Below are 22,113 nucleotides of genomic sequence, written 5' to 3' on the forward strand. Positions count from 1 at the left end.
TTTTTGTGGAAATTTGGTCACGCACTAACGACCATGTCATGAAAAGTGATACCATAAAAAATACTTTGTTATCAATTGCGGCATGAATTTGGGGAAAAAATTGCACTTTTGGAGTTAGAATAATATTTTGTGTTTTAATTTTCCGCAGTTGTTGAAAAACTTTATTAGTGAAGTTTTCTGAATCTAATTAACGTGACGCAATAATTCATGAGTTTGGCAAATATGATTTCAGTGTTTAGTTATGACGTAACATTTTTCAGAAGTTTCCAGTGCCGAAATTGAGCTACTACTTGCTATGTCCGATTTTGTTTTGTGCCAATGAATGGGTAATAAATTCTTTTTTGAAAAAATTGATCGCGTGATGACGTTTTGCCGAATGCAAACTCAAATAAAGAAGTGCCGTTTCATTGGCCTAAGAACGATAGTAGTGCGTCTTTTTGCTGCAAAAGTGATTTACAAGTTCAACTTTTACGCCTCGATGGAATAGCAAGTTCAGGAGTTCGTTAATATGCATTTATTTTCGAAAAATGTTGAGCGCGAAACATATTTATTGAACAACTGTGAAAATAAACAATGCGTCATTAATCAGCTGTTTGTAAACAGACGTGGCGAAAATTTTTATCTTCAAAGTTGATTGAGACTGTTTTTGGTCGTTTTGTCGCCAAATTATGAAGATTAAAGACAAAATCGTTTGGTAACTCGGTTTTGGAATTATATTCTGAAAGTTTTGAGTTTCAATTTTAGTTGGAAACGTCGTTGCCGATGACCCTGTTTTACAGTTTACTAAGAAGGTTTTGGGCCTTATGCGATTTTATTTACGAATTTACCGTGTACCTTATGTTGTGTTAGATTTCTAGAGGATTAATAATAAACGCAATCCAAAGATCTAAAGTGCAACGAGAGAATGATATCCAAAACATGTCTTCTACTCCAGCCCAAATTATGACATGATTGGGTTCTATTTTTCTTTTGCCTGTCACGTTCCTCATACCACTGTCGGGCCAAGATGGAGCTGATGGGCTTGAAAGGCTGAGGCTGTTTTTCTTTCTAATCCAAGACTTTGAAACAACATTCAGCATCTCAATCACCTCATTACAGTTTTTCATGTTTTTAAAAAACATGGGGTTCAGTTTGGGGGTATGCGAATGTGCATTCATGTGTAACGACAACTTTTAAAGCTCATATCTTGAAGAGCGCACTAGCTAGAAAGTTGAGTAATAGCTCAAATGAAAGCTCTTGTTGAGTACCTTACTTGTTCTTCATTTTGTGCTTGCCTTTTGTAATTTGTTTGAAGCAGGGTCATAATAAAAAACAGGTTCATTTTTCAGATATTTTTGTGATACTGCTTCTATTATCTATATTTTATGTGCCCTATTTTGTGATTAAAAGTTGTTAAGATGCAAAAGTGTAGTGTAGGTGTCTCACTGGATACTGAATGCCACAAAAAGACATATCCAACACAAAAACAAGGTATTTTACCAATTGACTCTCTAACAGATAAAGAGCGAGTTGCTGCTGATAAGGGTAATGAATGTTGTTTGGAGAACGCATGTATTTCCACAAGTACAATTACATTGGTCAGCACCCTTCCTTGCAGAAGAAGTGTTGTGATCCTTTTTAAGTCCACAGTATACCAGTCAAAAATCGTAATATACGTCCTATCACTTGGGAATGTTACCAAACTTGTAAAAACAATTTAAACATTGTACCGGGAAAAAAGGTGTGTGCCAAATGCAGTACAAGACTTTTTTTTAATGTATATGCTACATGGTTTGGAGTAGCATACTCTTCTCCACTATAAAGCTCTTCGAATGAGACATGATACTGCTGGTTGACTTTTTGATGACAGAGAGCCCGGTATCAGTAAAAGCCTCAGTAGCAAGCAAAAATGTGTATGTATATAATAATTTTTGACACAGTTAGACGATGGGGCTGTAGGTACATACCATGCATTGTAAGGCAGATTAATTTATTCATGGTAAAAATCATTAGTTGAGTGTTTCTTGGCACATGTAGGTTCTTCAACCAGTGTCCTCAAATATTTTAGAGGGTCCTTGGTGGATCTTTGACGAATAGTACCATAACACATTTTCTCGCTAAACATTTTTTGTTTGCTTTATCTACTACTCTTTGTATATGTTGCAGGTGGCCACATAAGTTCAATTCGCTTTCCATGTGAGCTGTTGTCTTTGCTGGATGCAGGAGGTGGAAGGAATCATTGCAATAAATTCGCATGTTTAGAAGTATCCACCAGCGTATGCACGCAAAAATGTTGTCCTTGCAATTTCGAACAGCTATGCAAGGTAACTATATATACTGTAAATGACACCTACATGTTTTGTTTGTATTCTAATCCTTTATAGTGATTTTTGTTTTTGGATACCCTTTCGAACACTAGTTTTGTATGCATGGGCATATATATGCAAATTTAATGCTCGGGTGAGTTTGTGCAACTGCTCGGCCAAGCACCAAGCACCAAAATAAGCAGTTCTCGGTAGCAAGTACTCTGGTTCTGGCTCAGTGCGGCCATTCCCTAGTATTTACTTTGGTCTATAACATGGATGGAGAACCTTTTCAGTTGAATGGGTCATACATGAGATTATAATTCGGAAAGAAAACAAAGTGGGTCACTTATTTTATTACATGTCAATGTCAATGAGAAGCTTGTTGCTGCATCTTCTCTGCAAGTCTTACAATCCTAGATAGTTTTCAGCTTAATACACGCAGCAGTCATATCCGAGCTAATACGATTCCTGGCACTTGATTTTACCAAATTCATGTGTGAAAACAAGGATTCGCATGAATATTTAAATTTGGGTCACTAAAAAAACTACAAGTGGGTCACTGAAATTCACGTGACGGGTCACTTCGTGACTGGTCAGTGGTTCGCCATCCCTGGTCTATGAGGACATTAAAAAAGCAATGGTTTTAGGTTTGAATATTTTTGCAAATGATCCATTACCATGATAGTGAGTTTTTTGTCATTATGAAATGTTTGAAACCAGGGTGATAGACTAGAATGGCATACATAATTTGTTGCTTGTAACTAAGTCACATTGCTAAGCTGTTTATGTTTGGCCTGGAAACCAATTTTCTTAGGCAAGTGTAGGCTGACCCTTGCCGCTAAATATTTTTGACCAGTATATGCTTGGCAAAGCCACATATACATTTTGAACTTTGATTTCATTTCTAAATGTCTTTTTGTATTCCCCCACACACACACTTTTATAAGGTATTTAGGTTTTTACGGTATTTTCAAGATTGTCCACCAGAGCATTGATGGTTTAATGTGTCGGGTATGCGATTTTTTACAGCAAGTGTTTTGTGTTATGGCAAAGTACTGGAAGCCCGTCATAAAATCTACTTTACAAATTTGCACTCTTTAAGCCATGTGTGCGTATAGTACTGGGATTGTGTCTTTCCGTTTTTCATTTTTGGTGTAATGTGTTGGTCTCAGAAGTTAACATTTGATAAGACATGTTACATTTAAATTCAAGCTGTTATTTTTATGTTTTGATTCAAACAGGCTAACTTATGTAGATATAGAAACCCTATGTTTTCATTTCACAAACCTGCTTGCTTGAAAATATTTGACATTGCATCGCCTCAGACAGTAAGGTTGCTGAAATAGTTTTAATAGAAGGTGTGTTTTGTAGACGGCATGCTTTCAGTGAATGAAATGTCTTATTTTAGTGGATCCTATTTTGTATGTTTTCGCTTGTGTTCAAAATTCTGTTGCATGTTTTTGGCGTGAATAAAGTTTTCTTCTAGATTGATCAGTGTTGTTTTGCATTTTGTAAAGTATCTCTTTATTATGTTTGTGTTGTTACTTGAGAAGGCAAACAGAGATTTATTTAAACATAGAATAAAAGGAATCCATAAAATCACATGTAAACGTTGAGATTTGTCAAAAAATGTTTGTTGACAAGCTTTTTGTGGAAATTTGGTCATAAAAAAATACTTTGTTATGAATTTGGGGAAAAAATTGCACTTTTGGAATAATATTTTGTGTTTTAATTTACCGCAGTTGTTTAATAACTTTATTGGTAAAGTTTTCTGAATCTAATTAAGGTGACGCAATAATTCATAAGTTTGCCAACTATGATTTCAGTGTTTAGTTATGACGTAACATTTTTTCAGAAGTTTCCAGTGCCGAAATTGAGCTATTGCTGGCTATCTCCGGTTTTGTTTTGTGCCAATGAATGGGTAATAAATTCTTTTTCATAAAAATTTGACTGCGTGATGACCTTTTGCCGAATGCAAACTCAAATAAAGAAGTAACGTTTCATTGGTCCAAGAACGATAGTAGATTGCGTCTTTTTGCTGCAAAAGTGATTTACAAGTTCAACTTTTACGCCTCGATGGAATTGCAAGTTCAGAAGTTCGTTAATGTGCATTTATTTCCTAAAATTATTGAGCGCGAAACATATTTATTGAACAACTGTGAAAATAAACATTGCATCATCAATCAGCTGTTTGTAAACAGACGTGGCGAATTTTTTTATCTTCAAAGTTGATTGAGACTGTTTTTGGTCGTTTTGTCGCCAAATTATGAAGATTAAAGACAAAATCGTTTGGTAACTCGGTTTTGGAATTATATTCTGAAAGTTTTGAGTTTCAATTTAAGTTGGAAACGTCGTTGCCGATGACCCTGTTATACAGTTTACTAAGAAGGTTTTCGACCTTATGCGATTTTATTTACGAATTTACCGTGTACCTTATGTTTTGTTAGATTTCTAGAGGATTAATAATAAACGCAATCCAAAGATCTAAAGTGCAACAGAGAGAATGATATCCAAAACATGTCTTCTACTCCAGCCCAAATTATGACAAGACTGGGTGCTATTTTTCTTTTGCCTGTCACGTTCCTCACATGAGCATTTGCAGAAGCAGTTATAAAATAATAAACCATGTTGCATTTACGTCTATTTGAGCTGTTATTTTTATGACTAAATTTATGAACAGATCCATGCATATTGTTTAATATATTTTTACATTAATTATTTTGAACTGACAATTGGATTTTTGCAGAGGTTATGAAGTGCTTGCGACGTCAGTAGATGTCTACAACATGTGGCTGCATCTTGTATTTTCTGATCACTCACTTGCTATAACTGATGTGATGGATTTTGAAAAACCAAATGTCACTTCAGTTTCCACTTTCCAGGTTCCATAGCTCGTGTGTCTGGGATATCAAGGTTTGTCTTTGCAACATACATATATTGAAGTTACATCACTAAAAAAATTATATTTCACCACAAAAGACAATTGTAAACAATAAATCTTATTAATTGGGACACACTGCTTGTTGATATCCAAAATACTGAAAAACAGCGACTGATCATTTTTTTTAAATGTTGAATGTGCTCAAAAAAAGCATCGTCAGTTTCTGTACCCCTCACATCCATGGAGATCATAACATAATTCATAACAAAAAGTAGATAAGCTTATGTCAATAGACATACTATAACTATTCAAATATCATCAGTAGTGGCTGCAAATGAATGAAATGTTGTAATGTCAGCTGCTGTAATCATGTCTCATGAGTGTAAATTGTCTGCTCCACACTAATTATAACAGTGGAATTATAAATGTAAACCAAATTCAGAAAAGTCTTTCTGATTTAATTTATTTAGTCAAATTCTTGTTTTGTTTTTGCCACTGATTTAAATCACTGGGGCACAAAACCCTGTTTACATGTAATAATAGTTTCTTCCTTATGGTGTTTTTTGCAGACTCTTCCTGATTGTGCTGAGTCAGCTGTTTTGTTTCGTGTTCAAATGACGGCAGAGTCAGGATTTGGAAAATCGAAGACCAAACACCTTATATATTGTGGCAGTTTGTAGGATATATGTATTGGACGAACAATAAGAATATTATATATTGTGGCTGTTTGTAGGATATATGTATTGAACGAGCAATAAGTTAGTTATTAAATATTTGTAGGTTCTGAAACACACAATTCTATTGGAAAGTATGGAGAAACACTCCACGGACACTAAAACATCGGTTGAAGCACGTTGCATTTCTCCGTTAGTTGAGGTGTTTGTAGAGTTGCTTTGGTAATGATCCCAGAAAATATCCTGCATTAAGAAAGATATTATTGATGTTTTCTGAAATAATTTTATTTTATCACATATTTAAACTTATAATCTTTTTTTGTATCTTGATTTTTGTTCCTTGATTTAAACAGAATGACCACTGTTTTGCCTGGTTTGATATGTTACTATTATCATATTTATTGACATTCAGAATACACTTTTTTTATATTATGATTCCTTTATTGTTTTTCTTATTACACACATCAGTACAAACTTCATTATGCAAATTTAATTATGGGTCCCCTTCCCTGAAGGGGACGCATATTGATTTTACTCAAATTGTTTTGTTTTGTTTTTCTTCTTTTTTTTTTCTCCCCAAAGTTTGTCCGACTCGTTTTTCCATGAAATGTTTGGATTTCGATGAAATTTACACAGATGGTAGATATAGTTATGTAGATGTGCATCCCACTTTGTTTTTGTTGATAACCCCAGTATTTACCCCGCTAGCCCCCTAAAATGTTTTTTTTCACCCAAAATTTGTCCGACTCGTTTTTCCATCAAATGTTTAATGGATTTGGGTGAAATTTGCACAGATGGTAGATATAGTTATGTAGATGTGCATCCCACTTGGTTTGTGATGATAACCCCACTATTTATCCCGCTAGCCCCCTAAAATGTTTTTTTTTCACCCATAGTTTGTCCGACTCTTTTTTCCATCAAATGTATGATGGATTTGGGTGAAATTTGCACAGATGGTAGATATAGTTATGTAGATGTGCATCCCACTTTGTTTGTGTTGATAACCCCAGTACTTACCCCGCTAGCCCCCTAAAATGTTTTTTTACCCCGCAAAGTTTGTCCGACTCGTTTTGCCATCAAATGTTTAATGGATTCGGATGAAACTTACACATATGGTAAAGATAGTTATGTAGATGTGCTTCCCACTTTGTTTGTGTTGATAACCCCAGTATTTACCCTGTTAACCCTTAAAATGGGTGAGGTTTTAAACAGTGTTGGAATGGGCTGAAATTTGGATAGCTTGAAGAAGAGGCCATTTATAGGTGTTGATTGTTGTGTTCAACCCTGTAGCCCCAACATTCACCCCACTAGCCCCCAAAGTGTAAAACGTATTTGTATGTTATTGGGCACCACAAACGAAAGATTTCTGTGGCCCAATAGTGTTACAAGGGCAACCAGTTGTGTGTTACTTGTGTTTGTGGGTTGCTTGTTGGACGTTTTTGTGGCATGGCAGTTAGGGGGTTGTTAACAGCCCTATGTAGTCAGAAGCATTAATGGTTGTTGCTCAAAACACCTCTAGTGGTCAAACCTTTAAACATTGGCGGATTGGGCTCAAATTTTGTAGTACTATTGATTGAATTATTGTGGTTTCATAGTATTATTATTTAAGCCCAGTGCTGATCACTGTGTTTTACCTTACAACACCCGACTTTCTCATGGTTATCTCTTGAAATGCATTATTTTTAACTTTGCATGTGTGGGGACCCATGAGTTTCTGCCTGCAGAAACAACTAAGGTTATAAAAGACGCTGGATAATGTGGGACCCAATATAAAATAAGCAGAGGAAATATATGAATGTTTTAAAATAGGTTATAGTGTATAGGCAATGACAAAATGTGCTAAGCCACCCTTCTAGTTTTTAAAGAAGTGTCAACATTTTTATGCATTTTGCTGGTTTTTATTTATTTTGTTTGGCTCTTTAAGAACTTACAATTGCTTTTTCAGATGCTGAGCAACAAAATACTGATGAGTCATTGTTGTCAAAGTGGGTGACTAAGCAGTTGTCCAACGATGAGTCAGGGTTATTAAGCAACAAACCTTTACCTGAACTGGGGAAATAGGAGATAAATTACACAAAGAAAAGGTGAGATGTTGGGATTTAACTTTACAAATATGTGACAGACTGAAAACTTTGACAAGTCTGAAGTCATCCACCGGTTTATTTAGACATATATTTCACCCAAGTAATAGACATTGTCAGTTTTTAAAAACAACTAAGTCACATTGCTAAGCTGTTTATGTTTGGCCTGGAAACCAATTTTCTTAGGCAAGTGTAGGCTGACCCTTGGGGCTAAATATTTTTATTGTCAGTTTTTAAAAACAACTAAGTCACATTGCTAAGCTGTTTATGTTTGGCCTGGAAACCAATTTTCTTAGGCAAGTGTAGGCTGACCCTTGGGGCTAAATATTTTTGACCAGTATATGCTTGGCAAAGCCACATATACATTCTGAACTTTGATTTCATTTCTAAATGTCTTTTTGTATTCCCCCACACACACACTTTTATAAGGTATTTAGGTTTTTACGGTAATTTCAAGATTATCCACCAGAGCATTGATGGTTTAATGTGTCGGGTATGCGATTTTTTACAGCAAGTGTTTTGTGTTATGGCAAAGTACTGGAAGCCCGTCATAAAATCTACTTTACAAATTTACACTCTTTAAGCCATGTGTGCGTATAGTACTGGGATTGTGTCTTTCCGTTTTTCATTTTTGGTGTAATGTGTTGGTCTCAGAAGTTAACATTTGATAAGACATGTTACATTTAAATTCAAGCTGTTATTTTTATGTTTTGATTCAAACAGGCTAACTTATGTAGATATAGAACCCTATGTTTTCTGCACCAATTGTTTAAGTTGTTTCTACTTTGTATTTATGGGTCCCCTTCCCTGAAGGGGACACACATTGATTTTACTCAAAATGTTTTTGTTTTTTTTCTTTGTTTTTCTTCTACCCAAAGTTTGTCCGACTCGTTTTTCCATCAAATCCTTGATGGATTTGGCTGAAATTAACACAGATGGTAGATGTAGTTATGTAGATGTTCATCCCATTTTGTTTTTGTTGATACCCCCAGTATTTACCCCGCTAGCCCCCTAAAATGGGTATTTTTCCCCCGAAGTTTGTCCGACTCGTTTGTCCATCAAATGTTTGATGGATTTGGCTGAAATTTACACAGATGGTAGATGTAGTTATGTAGATGTGCATACCACTTTGTTTTTGTTGATAACCCCAGTATTTACCCCGCTAGCCCCCTAAAATAGGTATTTTTCCCCGAAGTTTGTCCGACTCGTTTTTCGATCAAATGTTTGATGGATTTGGCTGAAATTTACACAGATGGTAGATGTAGTTATGTAGATGTGCATCCCACTTTGTTTTTGTTGATAACCCCAGTATTTACCCCGCTAGCCCCCTAACATGGGTATTTTCCCCCGAAGTTTGTCCGACTCGTTTTGCCATCAAATGGTTGATGCATGTGGCTGAAACTTAAACAGATGGTAAATGTAGTTATGTAGATGTGCATCCCACTTTGTTTGTCCGAATAACTGTAGTATTTACCCCGCTAGCCCCCTAAAATGGGTATTTTCCCCCAAAGTTTGTCCGACTCGTTTTGCCATCAAATGGTTGATGGATGTGGCTGAAACTTATACAGATGGTAGATGTAGTTATGTAAATGTGCATCCCATTTTGTTTTTGTTGATAACCCCAGTATTTACCCCGCTAGCCCCCTAAAATGGGTATTTTTCCCCCGAAGTTTGTCCGACTTGTTTTTCCATCAAATGTTTAATGGATTTGGCTGAAATTTACACAGATGGTAGATGTAGTTATGTAGATGTGCATACCACTTTGTTTTTGTTGATAACCCTAGTATTTACCCCGCTAGCCCCCTAAAAGGGGTGAATTTGCAAACAATGTCAGAATTGGCTAAAATTGGTATAGTTTGTATGCCATTTATAGGTGTCAATTGTTGTGTTCAACCTTGTAGCCCTAACATTTACCCCATAGGCCCCCAAAGTGTAAAACTTATTTGTATGTTACTGGGCACCACAAACAAAAGATTTCTGTGGCACAATAGTATTACAAGGGCAACCAGTTGTAAGTTACTCATTATTACAAGGGCAACCAGTTGTAAGTTACTCATTTGTGACTTTGTGGGTTGCTTGGTGGACGTTTTTGCGCCATTGCAGTTCGGGGGTTGTTGCCCTATGACGTAAGAAACATTAATGGTTGTTGCTCAAAACACCTCTAGTGGTCGAAATTTTTAACATTGGCGGTTTGGGCTGAAATTTTGCACTACTATTGATTGAGTCATTGAGGTTTCCTATTTTTTTAGTTTGTGTGTCGGACCCCATTAGTTAACCTACTAGCCCCCTAAAATGGGTCAGTTTTTTTTTTAATTGTTATCTATTGAATTGCATTATTTTCAACTTTGCATGTGTGGGGACCCATGAGTTTTTGCCTGCAGAAACAACCAAGGTTATAAAAGACGATGGCTAATATGGGACCCAATACAAAATAAGCATAGGAAATATATTTATGTTTTAAAATAGATCATAGTGTATGTGCAAGGGCAATATGTGCTAAGCCACCCTTCTAGTTGTAGTCTAATTGCTGTATTTGTTCATGTGTGTCCTATTTCAGAAACCTGTCTGCTTGAAAATATTTGACATTGCATCGATTCAGACAGTAAGGTTGCTGAAATAGTTTTAATAGAAGGCGTGTTTTGTAGACGGCATGCTTTCAGTGAATGAAATGTCTTATTTTAGTGGATCCTATTTTGTATGTTTTCGTTTGTGTTCAAAATTTTGTTGCATGTTTTTGGCGTGAATAAAGTTTTCTTCTAGATCGGTCAGTGTTGTTTTGCATGGTGTACATGCGGTTGGCGACAGGAGTGAAACACATGCGGTTGGTGACAGGAGTGGGAGTATCCAGCAGTATGTATTCAACATACTTCCTAATTCAATTTGTAGTCATCTTTATGCCTGGGCACTTTAGGGAATTCTGCATACAATTTAAACACTCTTTATCATAAATATGCATCAGTAATTTCATCGCTGGTTTCTAGGCTGCACCTATTTTAGCTTGTTTTTCCAAGCCACAGTAAATTTGGAATTTGGTTTTGAGTTGTTATTTTTGATTTGTTCTTTTGTAATCCTTAAGACTAAGTAGTTTTGTGTTTTTTATGACAACCAATCATTTGTTTTTAGTGTGTACGACCTTATGACGTTTAAGAGGATATCATTTATTTCGTCACACGACGGGGATATATTAAGCATGGATTATTCTCACTGTGGTTCGATGCTTGCAAGCGCGAGTAGAGATCGATGTGTTCACATGTTCACTGATGATTATATTCCGTCCAACACGATAGCTGATCATTCTGCTGCCGTCACTGCCATGAAGTTTGCAAACCGAGATCATGAGGTAAACTGTCATGTAGGGGAGTTGAAACTAGTATAAGTAGGTATTCTAGAATAGTTGTTTCAATTCTAGAATATCTAATCCAAGTCTTTTATAATTTTTTATTGTGATCTGGACAACAATGTTTCCTGAGGTAAACTGTCACTGGTGTGGCTATTTCGATCCAGTTGACATAAAATGTAAATTCAATGCACTAGTATCATTTACACGAACTACAATAAACTGTATTAAAACGCTGGAATAAAATTATACAAGTTAACAAGGTTAAATTTGGCAAATGCAACACACACGTTTAAGTGATTTGCCTTTGTTTGAACCAAATATGTAACATTTGAAAATCTGACTTTTTTCCGAACCTTCCTTTGTACATTGCTTTTTACTTTGCCTAAGCTTTCTTAATTATACACACACATATATATATATATATATCAGTCACAGTGAAACTGTCCAGTTTTCAGCTTCATTTGTTTTCACACCATTTTTGTGTTTTAGTCTCATTATGTTGTTTAACAGAGAGCATAATTGTTTAATCTTGATGCTGACAATTCTTGGTCTAAATCAGATTTGTAATTGCAGTATCGACTAATGAGCTGTGGAACAGACAAGTCTCTCTACTTCTGTGCAGTTATGAACAATTCTGGCAAAACTGACATCAGTCGAGAGCAACATTACATTGAGAAACACTCGATGGCTGACATGGCCATTGTTGAGTAAGCAAATCCACAAAATTTAAAACCCAGCCATTCTAACTGTGGGTTTTATTCATCGATGATTCAGTGCTTGTTGTGTGCAGCTGCAATTTAACCGAATATGACATCTTTGGTGCAAAACGCTTGTTGCAACCTCGTGTGTTGATAAAAACATCTATGTCCTCCCGTACACCACAGGTCAGTGTTGGTTTGCATTTGTTGAGAAAATTGAAAAGCAATTTGCAGTTATGCAGTATTAATAAGTATTTCCACTTAATTCAATCAAACATGTTTTATTCATGTCAAATGACTAAATGTGTGTCTAGCAAATTTACTCATGGTAGGAATTTCACAATACTGGCCTTTTACAAGTTTGCATTTTTTCTGCATCAGTTTTTAAATTGCTTTAATGTATTTGCAACTGTTTTTCCAATTAAAATTTTTAACAAGAATCTTTTGTTTGTCTCGCAGGAGATTGTGTTTGCATGATCAGCCGGCATTCAGAGGTAGCGGTTGCCCTCACTTTCGACCACAACTCTCACTTAATCTCCGCATCTGTCGACTGTTGCATATTTGTCTGGACAATCAGCCATCGGGTGGCAGAAGAGCTCAAACAAACCCAGAAAGGTGCCACCTCCATGCCTGGAAGTCCAGATTTGAATAAAACCTCGTATTTTGATACAAACGACGAATTTACACTGGAAATAATCGATGATTCTGTGCTTCCTGGTAATGTTGACATCCCGTTCAGTGATGAGTTTTACGATCCTTCAACTTTGACATTTCACAACAATCCAGGTAATGTCTGTTGCTGCGGTTTTCAAATGATTTGTCCGTTAGTTAGGTGTTTTTAGAGTTGCTTTGGTAATGATCCCAGAAAATATCCTGCATTAAGAAAGATATTATTTATGTTTTCTGAAATAATTTTATTTTATCACATATTTAAACTTATAATCTTTTTTTGTATCTTGATTTTTGTTCCTTGATTTAAACAGAATGACCACTGTTTTGCCTGGTTTGATATGTTACTATTATCATATTTATTGACATTCAGAATACACTTTTTTATATTATGATTCCTTTATTGTTTTTCTTATTACACACATCAGTACAAACTTCATTATGCAAATTTAATTTTTGTGTCAACATTTTTATGCATTTTGCTGGTTTTTATTTATTTTGTTTGGCTCTTTAAGAACTTACAATTGCTTTTTCAGATGCTGAGCAACAAAATACTGATGAGTCATTGCTGTCAAAGTGGGTGACGAAGCAGTTGTCCAACGATGAGTCAGGGTTATTAAGCAACAAACCTTTACCTGAACTGGGGAAATAGGAGATAAATTACACAAAGAAAAGGTGGGATGTTGGGATTTAACTTTACAAATATGTGACAGACTGAAAACAAGTCATCCACCGTTTTATTAGACATATATATTTTACCTAAGTAATAGGCATTGTCAGTTTCTAAAAACAACTAAGTCACATTGCTAAGCTGTTTATGTTTGGCCTGGAAACCAATTTTCTTAGGCAAGTGTAGGCTGACCCTTGGGGCTAAATATTTTTGACCAGTATATGCTTGGCAAAGCCACATATACATTTTGAACTTTGATTTCATTTACAAATGACTTTTTGTATTCTTATTTCAGGCTTGCAAAGTAGCAGAAGGACACATACATACCAACATTTGAGTCATAGCTTGGATTTACTGATGGATTATTATGGCCCCCCTTCCCTGAAGGGGACACATATTAATTTTACTCAAAATGTTTGTGTGTTTTTTCTTGTTTTTTTCTTTTTTTTTCTTGTTTTTTTTTCTTCCCAAAGTTTGTCCGACTCGTTTTTCTATCAAATGTTTGATGGATTTGGCTGAAATTTACACAGATGGTAGATATAGTTATGTAGATATGCATCCCACTTTGTTTTTGTTGATAACCCCAGTATTTACCCCGCTAGCCCCCTAAAATGAGTATTTTTTCCCCCGAAGTTTGTCCGACTCGTTTTTCCATCAAATGTTTGATGGATTTGGGTGAAATTTACACATATGGTAGATGTAGTTATGTAGATGTGCATCCCACTTTGTTTTTGTTGATAACCCCAGTATTTACCCCGCTAGCCCCCTAAAATGTTCCCCCCCCCCCGAAGTTTGTCTGACTCGTTTTGCCATCAAATGCTTGATGGATGTGGCTGAAACTTATACAGATGGTAGATGTAGTTATGTAGATGTGCATCCCACTTTGTTTTTTGTTGATAACCCCAGTATTTACCCCGCTAGCCCCCTAAAATGGGTATTTTCCCCCAAAGTTTATCCGACTCGTTTTTCCATCAAATGTTTGATGGATTCGGCTGAAATTTACACAGATGGTAGATGTAGTTATGTAGATGTGCATCCCACTTTGTTTTTGTTGATAACCCCAGTATTTACCCCGCTAGCCCCCTAAAATGGGTATTTTCCCCCGAAGTTTGTCCGACTTGTTTTTCTATCAAATGCTTGATGGATGTGGCTGAAACTTATACAGATGGTAGATATAGTTATGTAGATGTGCATCCCACTTTGTTTGTCCGGATAACCCTAGTATTTACCCCCTAAAAGGGGTGAGTTTGTAAACAATGTCAGAATTGGCTAAAATTTGGATAGCTTGTAAAGTATGCCAATTATCGTTATTGCGCCATTGCAGTTCGGGGGTTGTTAACAGCCCTTTGACGTCAGAAACATTAACGGTTGTTGCTCAAAACACCTCTAGTGGTTGAAATTTTAAACGTTGGAAGATTGGACTGAAATTTTGCAGTACTATTGATTGAGTCTTTGTGGTTTCCTACTTTTAAGTTTGTGTGTGTTGAACCTCCATTAGTTATCCTACTAGCCCCCTAAAATGAGTTTTTTAATTTAAATTGTTTTTACTCCATATAGCATATTTAAATATGCACAGTACCAATCACTGTGTTTGTCTTCACAATACCAAACTTACTCATTGTTATCTATTGAAATGCATTATCTATAACTTTGCATGTGTGGGGACCCATGAGTTTTTGCTTGCAGAAACAACCAAGGTTATAAAAGACGATGGCTAATATGGGACCCAATACAAAATAAGCATAGGAAATATATTTATGTTTTAAAATAGATCATAGTGTATGTGCAAGGGCAATATGTGCTAGAAGCCACCCTTCTAGTTTTCTTTGTCCCCCCTCCCCCCCCCCCCCCCCCCCCCCCCACACACACTTTTATACGGTATTTTCAATATTATCCACCAGAGCATTGATGGTTTAATGTGTCGGGTATGCAAGTTTTTACAGCAAGTGTTTTGTGTTATGGCAAAGTACTGGAACCCCTGGTTTTTGCACCTTTTTCTTCACTTTAGGTTTTTAAAGCTGTTTAATTGAAGCCCGTCATAAAATATACTTTACAAATTTACACTCTTTAAGCCAGTGGTTCTCAACCTTTTAAGTTTGCGGACCGGTAAACTTTCAAAAATAATTTTGCGGCCCGGTGGACTTTCAAAATCAACCCAAAATGTCATCACGACAAAAATATGCAGATCAAAAAAGTATGAAAAATTCGATTAAATGGGAAGTTTACTGCTGTCTGTTTGATATCATGCATGTTAAACGCGGTTCTAATGAAGTTTCTGCAAGGCGAAGTAGAGCGTTGACTTCCACACGATTTCTCTGCCTTCAACATCTTGCATTTTGCAAATGAGATATAAAATTGTAATATATTTGGCGGACCGGCCGAAACGTTGACGCGGACCGGTGCCGGTACAAATTTAATAATTGCAATATTTTGATGTTATTTGTAGGAATTTTGTGGAAATCGTAATGACCGCGGTGTTAAAAAGTTGGCTAAAACATTACTGACCTCAATATTGTCACCGATTCAAATCATATTTCAATGGACAATCTCAGTGACAATTCACCGGTGGTTTCCCTGTTACGAGAATACTCTGATCGCTTGGTTGATATCGTCCATACCCAGGTTGATGGTGGAAAAATATTGTCGCGCGACGCTGTGTGATGTCACAAAAGGAGTTTGCACAAACACTTTCCTGTGATAGGACGATTCCAAATAATTGCAAATTCTGTTTTGTTACATACTGAATTCCAAAACTTTAGTTTGTTATTAGTTGGGAAAATCGCTTGAGTTATTCACAAGAAGTGTTGGTAAATTCAACTTAGTATTGACCAAAATCAATTTCGACAAAATGTGTCTGGGGAAAAAATTGAACCCTGTCTAAAAGTTTCACATTTTGAAATATTAACACTAATGGTGATGACATTTAAACTTGCAACAATCTCAAATAGTTAAAACTAGTTAATTTATCACTGTGGTATGCAATAAATTGGGAATTAAGAATTGACTTGAACCAAGCTACATCCATCTACCTCGTGATAATATCATTGCTGTGAAGTTATTTCGTTCAATTTGTTTCTCTGTAATTATGAATTCTATATTTTTGTTGTTTGAAAACTTTATTTATGCAATTTTTTTTCAGTCCTTGTTATTTATTCCAACTTGCAGCATTTTTCTTCAGTGGCGGTGAACAAAGCACAGTTGTTGTTTGCATATTTTTGTTTACATTTTTTCCTACTACTGATTTATTTGTAAAAGAAGAAATTTTCTTGAACCCGGGTTTAGGTCAAATCCAAAATATCAAAACAACACTACTTAGAAAAGTCAAAATTATTAAAGGAAAAGTTACTTTTGTTGCCAAATAAAATATTTACACACCTCTCATCCAGTCAACTCATAAAGTGCTCCATCTAGTGTCGGTATGTTTCCTTTTCAAGATTTTGCCATATCTATAAATCTGGCTTTTCTACCTCCCAGTGCCTTCGTGTATAAGTTCACAAAATTATTTCGCAGTTTGATGCAGTGTTGTGTTAAAGCGGGTTTTAAACAAGCTTTGTGCAGTCATCCATAACCAACCCAGCTACAAGATATTTTCTCGTGTATTTCAACACATCAGCACGCTTGAATGTACGAAGCTCGCTTGCAAACCCGCTTCATGCTGACCATGTATAAGTAACATGTTTCGTTTTTCGTGCAACCGGTTTTGGGAGACTTAATAAATTTCCATCCACTGTTTCTACATAACCTACTTCGTCTTTGCAGACGTGTTTGTGTTGTTCATGGTGAAATGTTGCAAATGTATTTGACACTTTGTTTCCGAGCTGAGTAGTTGATTTCGCAAAAAGGTTGTAAACAAGAAGACGCAGTTTCAAATGACATAACAATGCGAACGATAGTTAGGCAGCCAGTTGAAACTGTTGTTGCTTTTATATTTAGTTGAAAACGCAGCTAGTTGAAAACGCAGCTGGTTGAAAACGACGAGATTGTTCATGCAAATTGCTGCTAGTGACAATGTTCCGTGGATCTATGTAGTCTCCCTCCTTATCAGTGGGTCACCTGTGTAAAGGTGTTTCTCTACACTTTGAGCCAAGGTGTGAAGATTTGGTGAAGGTGACGTAGTAACTGAAAATTAAATGTTTAATGCTTAGTTCGAGGGCTTCTTAACAAAAATGAGGTCGCGGGCCAAAGTTTCTCATGTATTCTATTCCTGTGTTCCACCCTGTCCAGCAAATTGGATTTAACCTAATAACGGTTTTAAGTCTTTTTTTTCCCGATGGAACACAACAAGAACGACCTGAATATATTGATGCGGTGTCTGACTGTTACATGTTTATTTTAATCAAGTCCGTCCTAATTATGTTTATGTGACATCACCTGACACAAGTCAGTGTTTGATTATGTTGTCACTTCTTTCCACTGTTTGTAAACCAAGAGTTGTTTCGTCCCTGAGGAGGTGAATGTTCGGTAAAAACGCGCGGTAAAGTGATTAACTAATCGTTGCCCGAAAACTCCACAGGCAGAAAGATTGGGACTACAGGTGTTTGAAGGATCTTTTTCCGAGGCGATGATTGGTCGGTCAAAACACGTGACATTAAGCAGGCAATTTGCGCGCAGAATTGGGGACTCCAAAGCTGACTTGCAGGGGCGCTGAGGTTGATATAAAAGTTAAACAGCTGATTTGCTGCGTTAAAAGCACGTGTTGCTGGAAGCGGATGGAGGAAGCCAAGCTATACAGGTTCGTCGTTGTTGCTGGATTTTGTTGTTATAAAAACACGGTTTAAAGTTTAGGGACCAACCCAGAACCTTGGTTTACTATTTTTATTTACTTTACTTTACTTCACTTCACTTTTATTCTTTTTATTTCTATTGTATTTTTTTTCGCCGCACTATACAATATAGAGGGTTTGGCCAGACTCTCTATATTGTTTTTGCGGATTTTACCAAACAAGGTTCTGGGTTTTTACGCGCATAAACTATTTGTTTGTTTGTATCGCGATAAAATCAAAATATTTAGTAATAAGTTTTATTTTGTTTTCACGCATGTGACACAACCATTGATGATGTCATCTAATGGGAATTGCAACATGATCCAATGGAACCGAAGCACCAGTGAGAACCAGAACGCGGTCACTATTCGATGACGTCACACGTCGGAGCAGTACGACTTCAAAACCCGTATGACACTCGCCATGTTTGTTGCACGATGTGTGTATAAGCATCGTTGATTTGTCTGCAGCGGAGTGGAGACGACGGGATAACGAAGCGACGATGATCGGATCCATGGAGCGGTTGGATTCTGAAAGTAAGATGACTCGGCAAACCAGCGACACAACAATATCATGACAGGAACGAGGTAACTGTTATTAGTTGTTTAAATAACTTTTTAGCAACTACCGAAGGTTATATCACTTTATATCACAGTTAAACATTTTATTAATGTGTTTTAAGCATTGTTGATTTGTCTTCAGCTGAGTGGAGACGACGGGATAAGAAGCGACGATGATTGGATCCATGGAGCGGTTGGATTCCTGAAAGTAAGATGACTGGACAAACCAGCGACACAACAAAATTATTAAGGGAACGAGGTAACTGTTTAAATGATAATAAATAGTTTGAATAACGTTTTAGCAACCAACTCTTAAGTTAAAAGTACTTTGTATCGCAGTTTTAAACATTTTAATGATGTGTTCTAAGTATTGTTGATTTGTCTGCAACTGTTTAAATGAATGTTTAATAATCCCACGCTTTATATAAATTTTATTCCATTCATATTTTGTGAAATGTGTTTATAAATTCTTATACACAAAGGCATCTTGGTGGTAGTAGCAAATATTCTTAGCAAACAACAACAAATAGTTTATTTTTTAACAGGAATCCAACCTCCTTCTCTGCGATACCACCAAACTCCACCTCTCCATCGAACAAGCAACTTTCCTCCTGATAAGTTTTGTTAGAAGTCTGTCGTGTGATTCACCCAGGTCGTCCAACCAAATCATAACAACTACATATTTAATTTTACTAACTCCGTCAATAGATTTGTAATCAATTAATAATTTATTTTCTTGCATTTCCCGTAACTGGGTTTTGCTTTTTTATATTTGGACGACGAAAATGCATGACAGACTCGCTATATGAATTTTGTAAGCTAGCTTAGTTTGAATAGATAGATATAAATATGGTTAGGCTAGCTGTGTTAGATATCTTAAAACTTAATTTTACTCGGTTAGTTTACCAAACCTCTAGCTTAACGTTGAACAATATCCAACTTAAAAACTCGCAATATTCGATCCTATATATTACTCCCGTATTAATTATTAACTGCACTACATGAAACTAAATTTTATTTTAACTTAAATCGCGTAATAATGAAGACCTGAAGTGTTTTACTGAACTATATAACTAAACCAACGACCTGCCTAAAATAACTGATGTCAAAATAATCCCAACATGTTAACTTAATCATACCTGACCAGTTTGCTGACATTTACATGTAGATGATCATTATTCACTTAACCGTCATACTGACCACTTTTCTGACATTTATTTTAATGCGCTTGGTTAACCATCCTGCAACACCCGCATTATCTGATACAAATGAATAATCCCAACCTGCTGAGTTTGCCATTCAACCATTTTGTCCCCCGATAATTGATAAGACGCATAATATCTTGAACGGTTGTTAGCAATGAGCCTGTTTTAATTGTTTCGTTACCTATCTGACAATCCTTACATAAATAATACTTATTTGACCCTAAACTGTGGTTTACAAATTAATAACCCCTGTACCCCGATCTTAGAATCAATAAGTAATACATATTTTCTCAGCTACAAGTTACAAACATGTTCAAACATTTCTATAATAGCTAAAATCTCAATAAATCTGCGAAATAACCTGCCGCATAATTTATAAAATTGCAGCAATTTTTCAGTGAAAGAAGGTCATTGTTTACTTCTTCTTAGACACACCGACAGTGCGACCACGTCGTCCGGTGGTTTTGGTGTGTTGACCGCGGAACCTTGTTTACTCGGAACCTTGTTTTGTTTTCAATTTTTTTTTGCATTTGTTTTATTTTTATTTACTTCTCTTTTATTTTCTCTTTATTTTTGTTCGTTTATGTTATATTTTTATTTACATTTTTTTATTCTTTCGTTTTTTATATATTTTTTTTTTCGCCGCATTATATAATATCGAGGGTGTGCACGGCCCTTTATATTATTTGTACGGATTTTTTAAACAAGGTTCTGGGTTAAAGATTAGTTTCAAAATGTAAAAAATTAAACAAATTTTTGCGTTCATGGTTTCATTACGTTCCCAACATGTTACGTCATAGTAGGGGAATTCCCTTATTTGTCCCCAAGCCCCTAACATGTTACGTCATTGTGGGGGAATTCCCATGCGCCCCCCAACGCGTTACGTCATAGTAGTGGAATTCCCATGCGCCCCCTAACGCGTTACGTCATAGTAGGGGAAATCCCATATGCGCCTATAACACGTTACGTAATATTTACTTGAGGTTTTGTAATCTACCCTATGGACTGCCATCGTTAATTTTAAGTATTATTGTTTGTAGATTTGTAAATATAGTTTGTAACCGTAATAATTTATGCAATTAATTTTAATGGTAAGCAAATAGCCTGTATTTTTGTAGCTGTATTAGCGTATGTTTTTAAGCATGTTTACATATTACATATTACTCATTCATAACTTTCGTAACAATAATATAAGTTCGTACAGTTTGTGTTTTATAACTTGAACATTTGTTATTAACGTTAGTTTTGGGCGGTCAGCCGCAAATTTAGGGGTATGTTATTATCTGTTATTGACATTATCGCTTTTTATTACCATGTTTTCAGCTTGCGCTTTTCGTGCGCCAGTCTGTTTTCCTCTTTTCGGTTGTAGTTCTGCACCGAACGAGGGTTTCTCTACTGCCTTAGACGAAACCCATTGCGTGGGTTGACACCTTGACGCGGTGCAATGGCTTTTAAACCAAGATCAACCCTCAGAACCTTGATGTTTTTGCGAACTTTCAGAATACCTTGGATTATCGGATGAGCGGAACTTTTTTGTCCCATTTGTTTGTTTGTTTTACTTTTATTGATTTTTTTTTTACTTACTGTTGTTCGTAAAATTTGGACAATAAAACAGTGCAATTGCCTTTCTAAATTATTTTGCGATGTATCGTTCCTCAGTAAGAAAGTTCTTTTGTATCATTTAATATAGATAACAGTAGGAAGTTTTACAGTTTTAAGAGTAATACTTGTCCTTAGGAACACTACATAACTGTCGAAGCATTTGTGTAAATGGAATAGATTATGCAGACGTTTCAACAACCTGTACAGATGATGACAACCGTGATTGTTGAAACGTCTGTACGATGTATTTTATTATACACCGGTACTCTGGCAGTTACGTTTAGGAATAAATTACCTGTCCTAATGCCAGTAATTCATTAGCAAGCTGGCAACCATGGCTGTAGCACCACTGTTTGCGTGGTAGAGAAACTTGGTGCTGGTACGACTTCGCAAATTCGGTTGGATTGGGCTAATTTAAGTTAAAGCCGATTCAGTTCATTTGAGTTATTTCCAACATATGGGTATTGTATAATTCACTGGCAACACGGACAGTCAGGAATACCAAGTACATGCGCCGCAATTTTGACACGCATCGGGCAAAATACGACGTTTTTTTTATACCAGGAGCAGCAAATTTTTATCCGTAAGTTTAATGTTCGTATAAATTGTTTTCTCTTATTACTGTATGCTGTGGCGCGAAATCCAAGTTGTTTACTAATATTGGAATTGGTTTTATTGTGTTCAA

The 22,113-nt window shown here is 36.0% G+C and overlaps 1 protein-coding gene across 6 annotated transcripts; it reads left to right on the forward strand.

Annotated features, from left to right (window-relative positions):
• The first annotated feature begins 582 nt into the window (after window positions 1–582).
• LOC145222868 (uncharacterized) lies at window positions 583–18,418 on the forward strand. 6 transcript variants are annotated; one of them, XM_080089094.1, is made up of 11 exons: window positions 584–1,470; window positions 2,146–2,303; window positions 5,032–5,198; window positions 5,736–5,842; window positions 5,947–6,062; window positions 7,786–7,924; window positions 11,045–11,261; window positions 11,835–12,145; window positions 12,419–12,745; window positions 13,165–13,303; window positions 15,745–18,418. In XM_080089094.1, the coding sequence occupies exons 9-10, from the start codon at window positions 12,433–12,435 to the stop codon at window positions 13,278–13,280; spliced, it is 429 nt and encodes a 142-aa protein (XP_079945220.1). In that variant the 5' UTR covers window positions 584–1,470; window positions 2,146–2,303; window positions 5,032–5,198; window positions 5,736–5,842; window positions 5,947–6,062; window positions 7,786–7,924; window positions 11,045–11,261; window positions 11,835–12,145; window positions 12,419–12,432; the 3' UTR covers window positions 13,281–13,303; window positions 15,745–18,418. The 6 variants fall into 6 exon arrangements, with proteins under 6 accessions (XP_079945223.1, XP_079945220.1, XP_079945218.1 ...); XM_080089097.1 differs by lacking the exon at window positions 15,745–18,418 and adding an exon at window positions 13,594–14,187 and having other exon boundaries at window positions 583–1,470; window positions 5,736–6,062; XM_080089092.1 differs by having other exon boundaries at window positions 5,736–6,062.
• The last annotated feature ends 3,695 nt before the right edge of the window (window positions 18,419–22,113 follow it).

The sequence above is a fragment of the Phallusia mammillata genome, chromosome 4, assembly GCF_965637545.1.
Source record: "Phallusia mammillata chromosome 4, kaPhaMamm4.hap1.1, whole genome shotgun sequence".
Taxonomy (NCBI): domain Eukaryota; kingdom Metazoa; phylum Chordata; class Ascidiacea; order Phlebobranchia; family Ascidiidae; genus Phallusia; species Phallusia mammillata.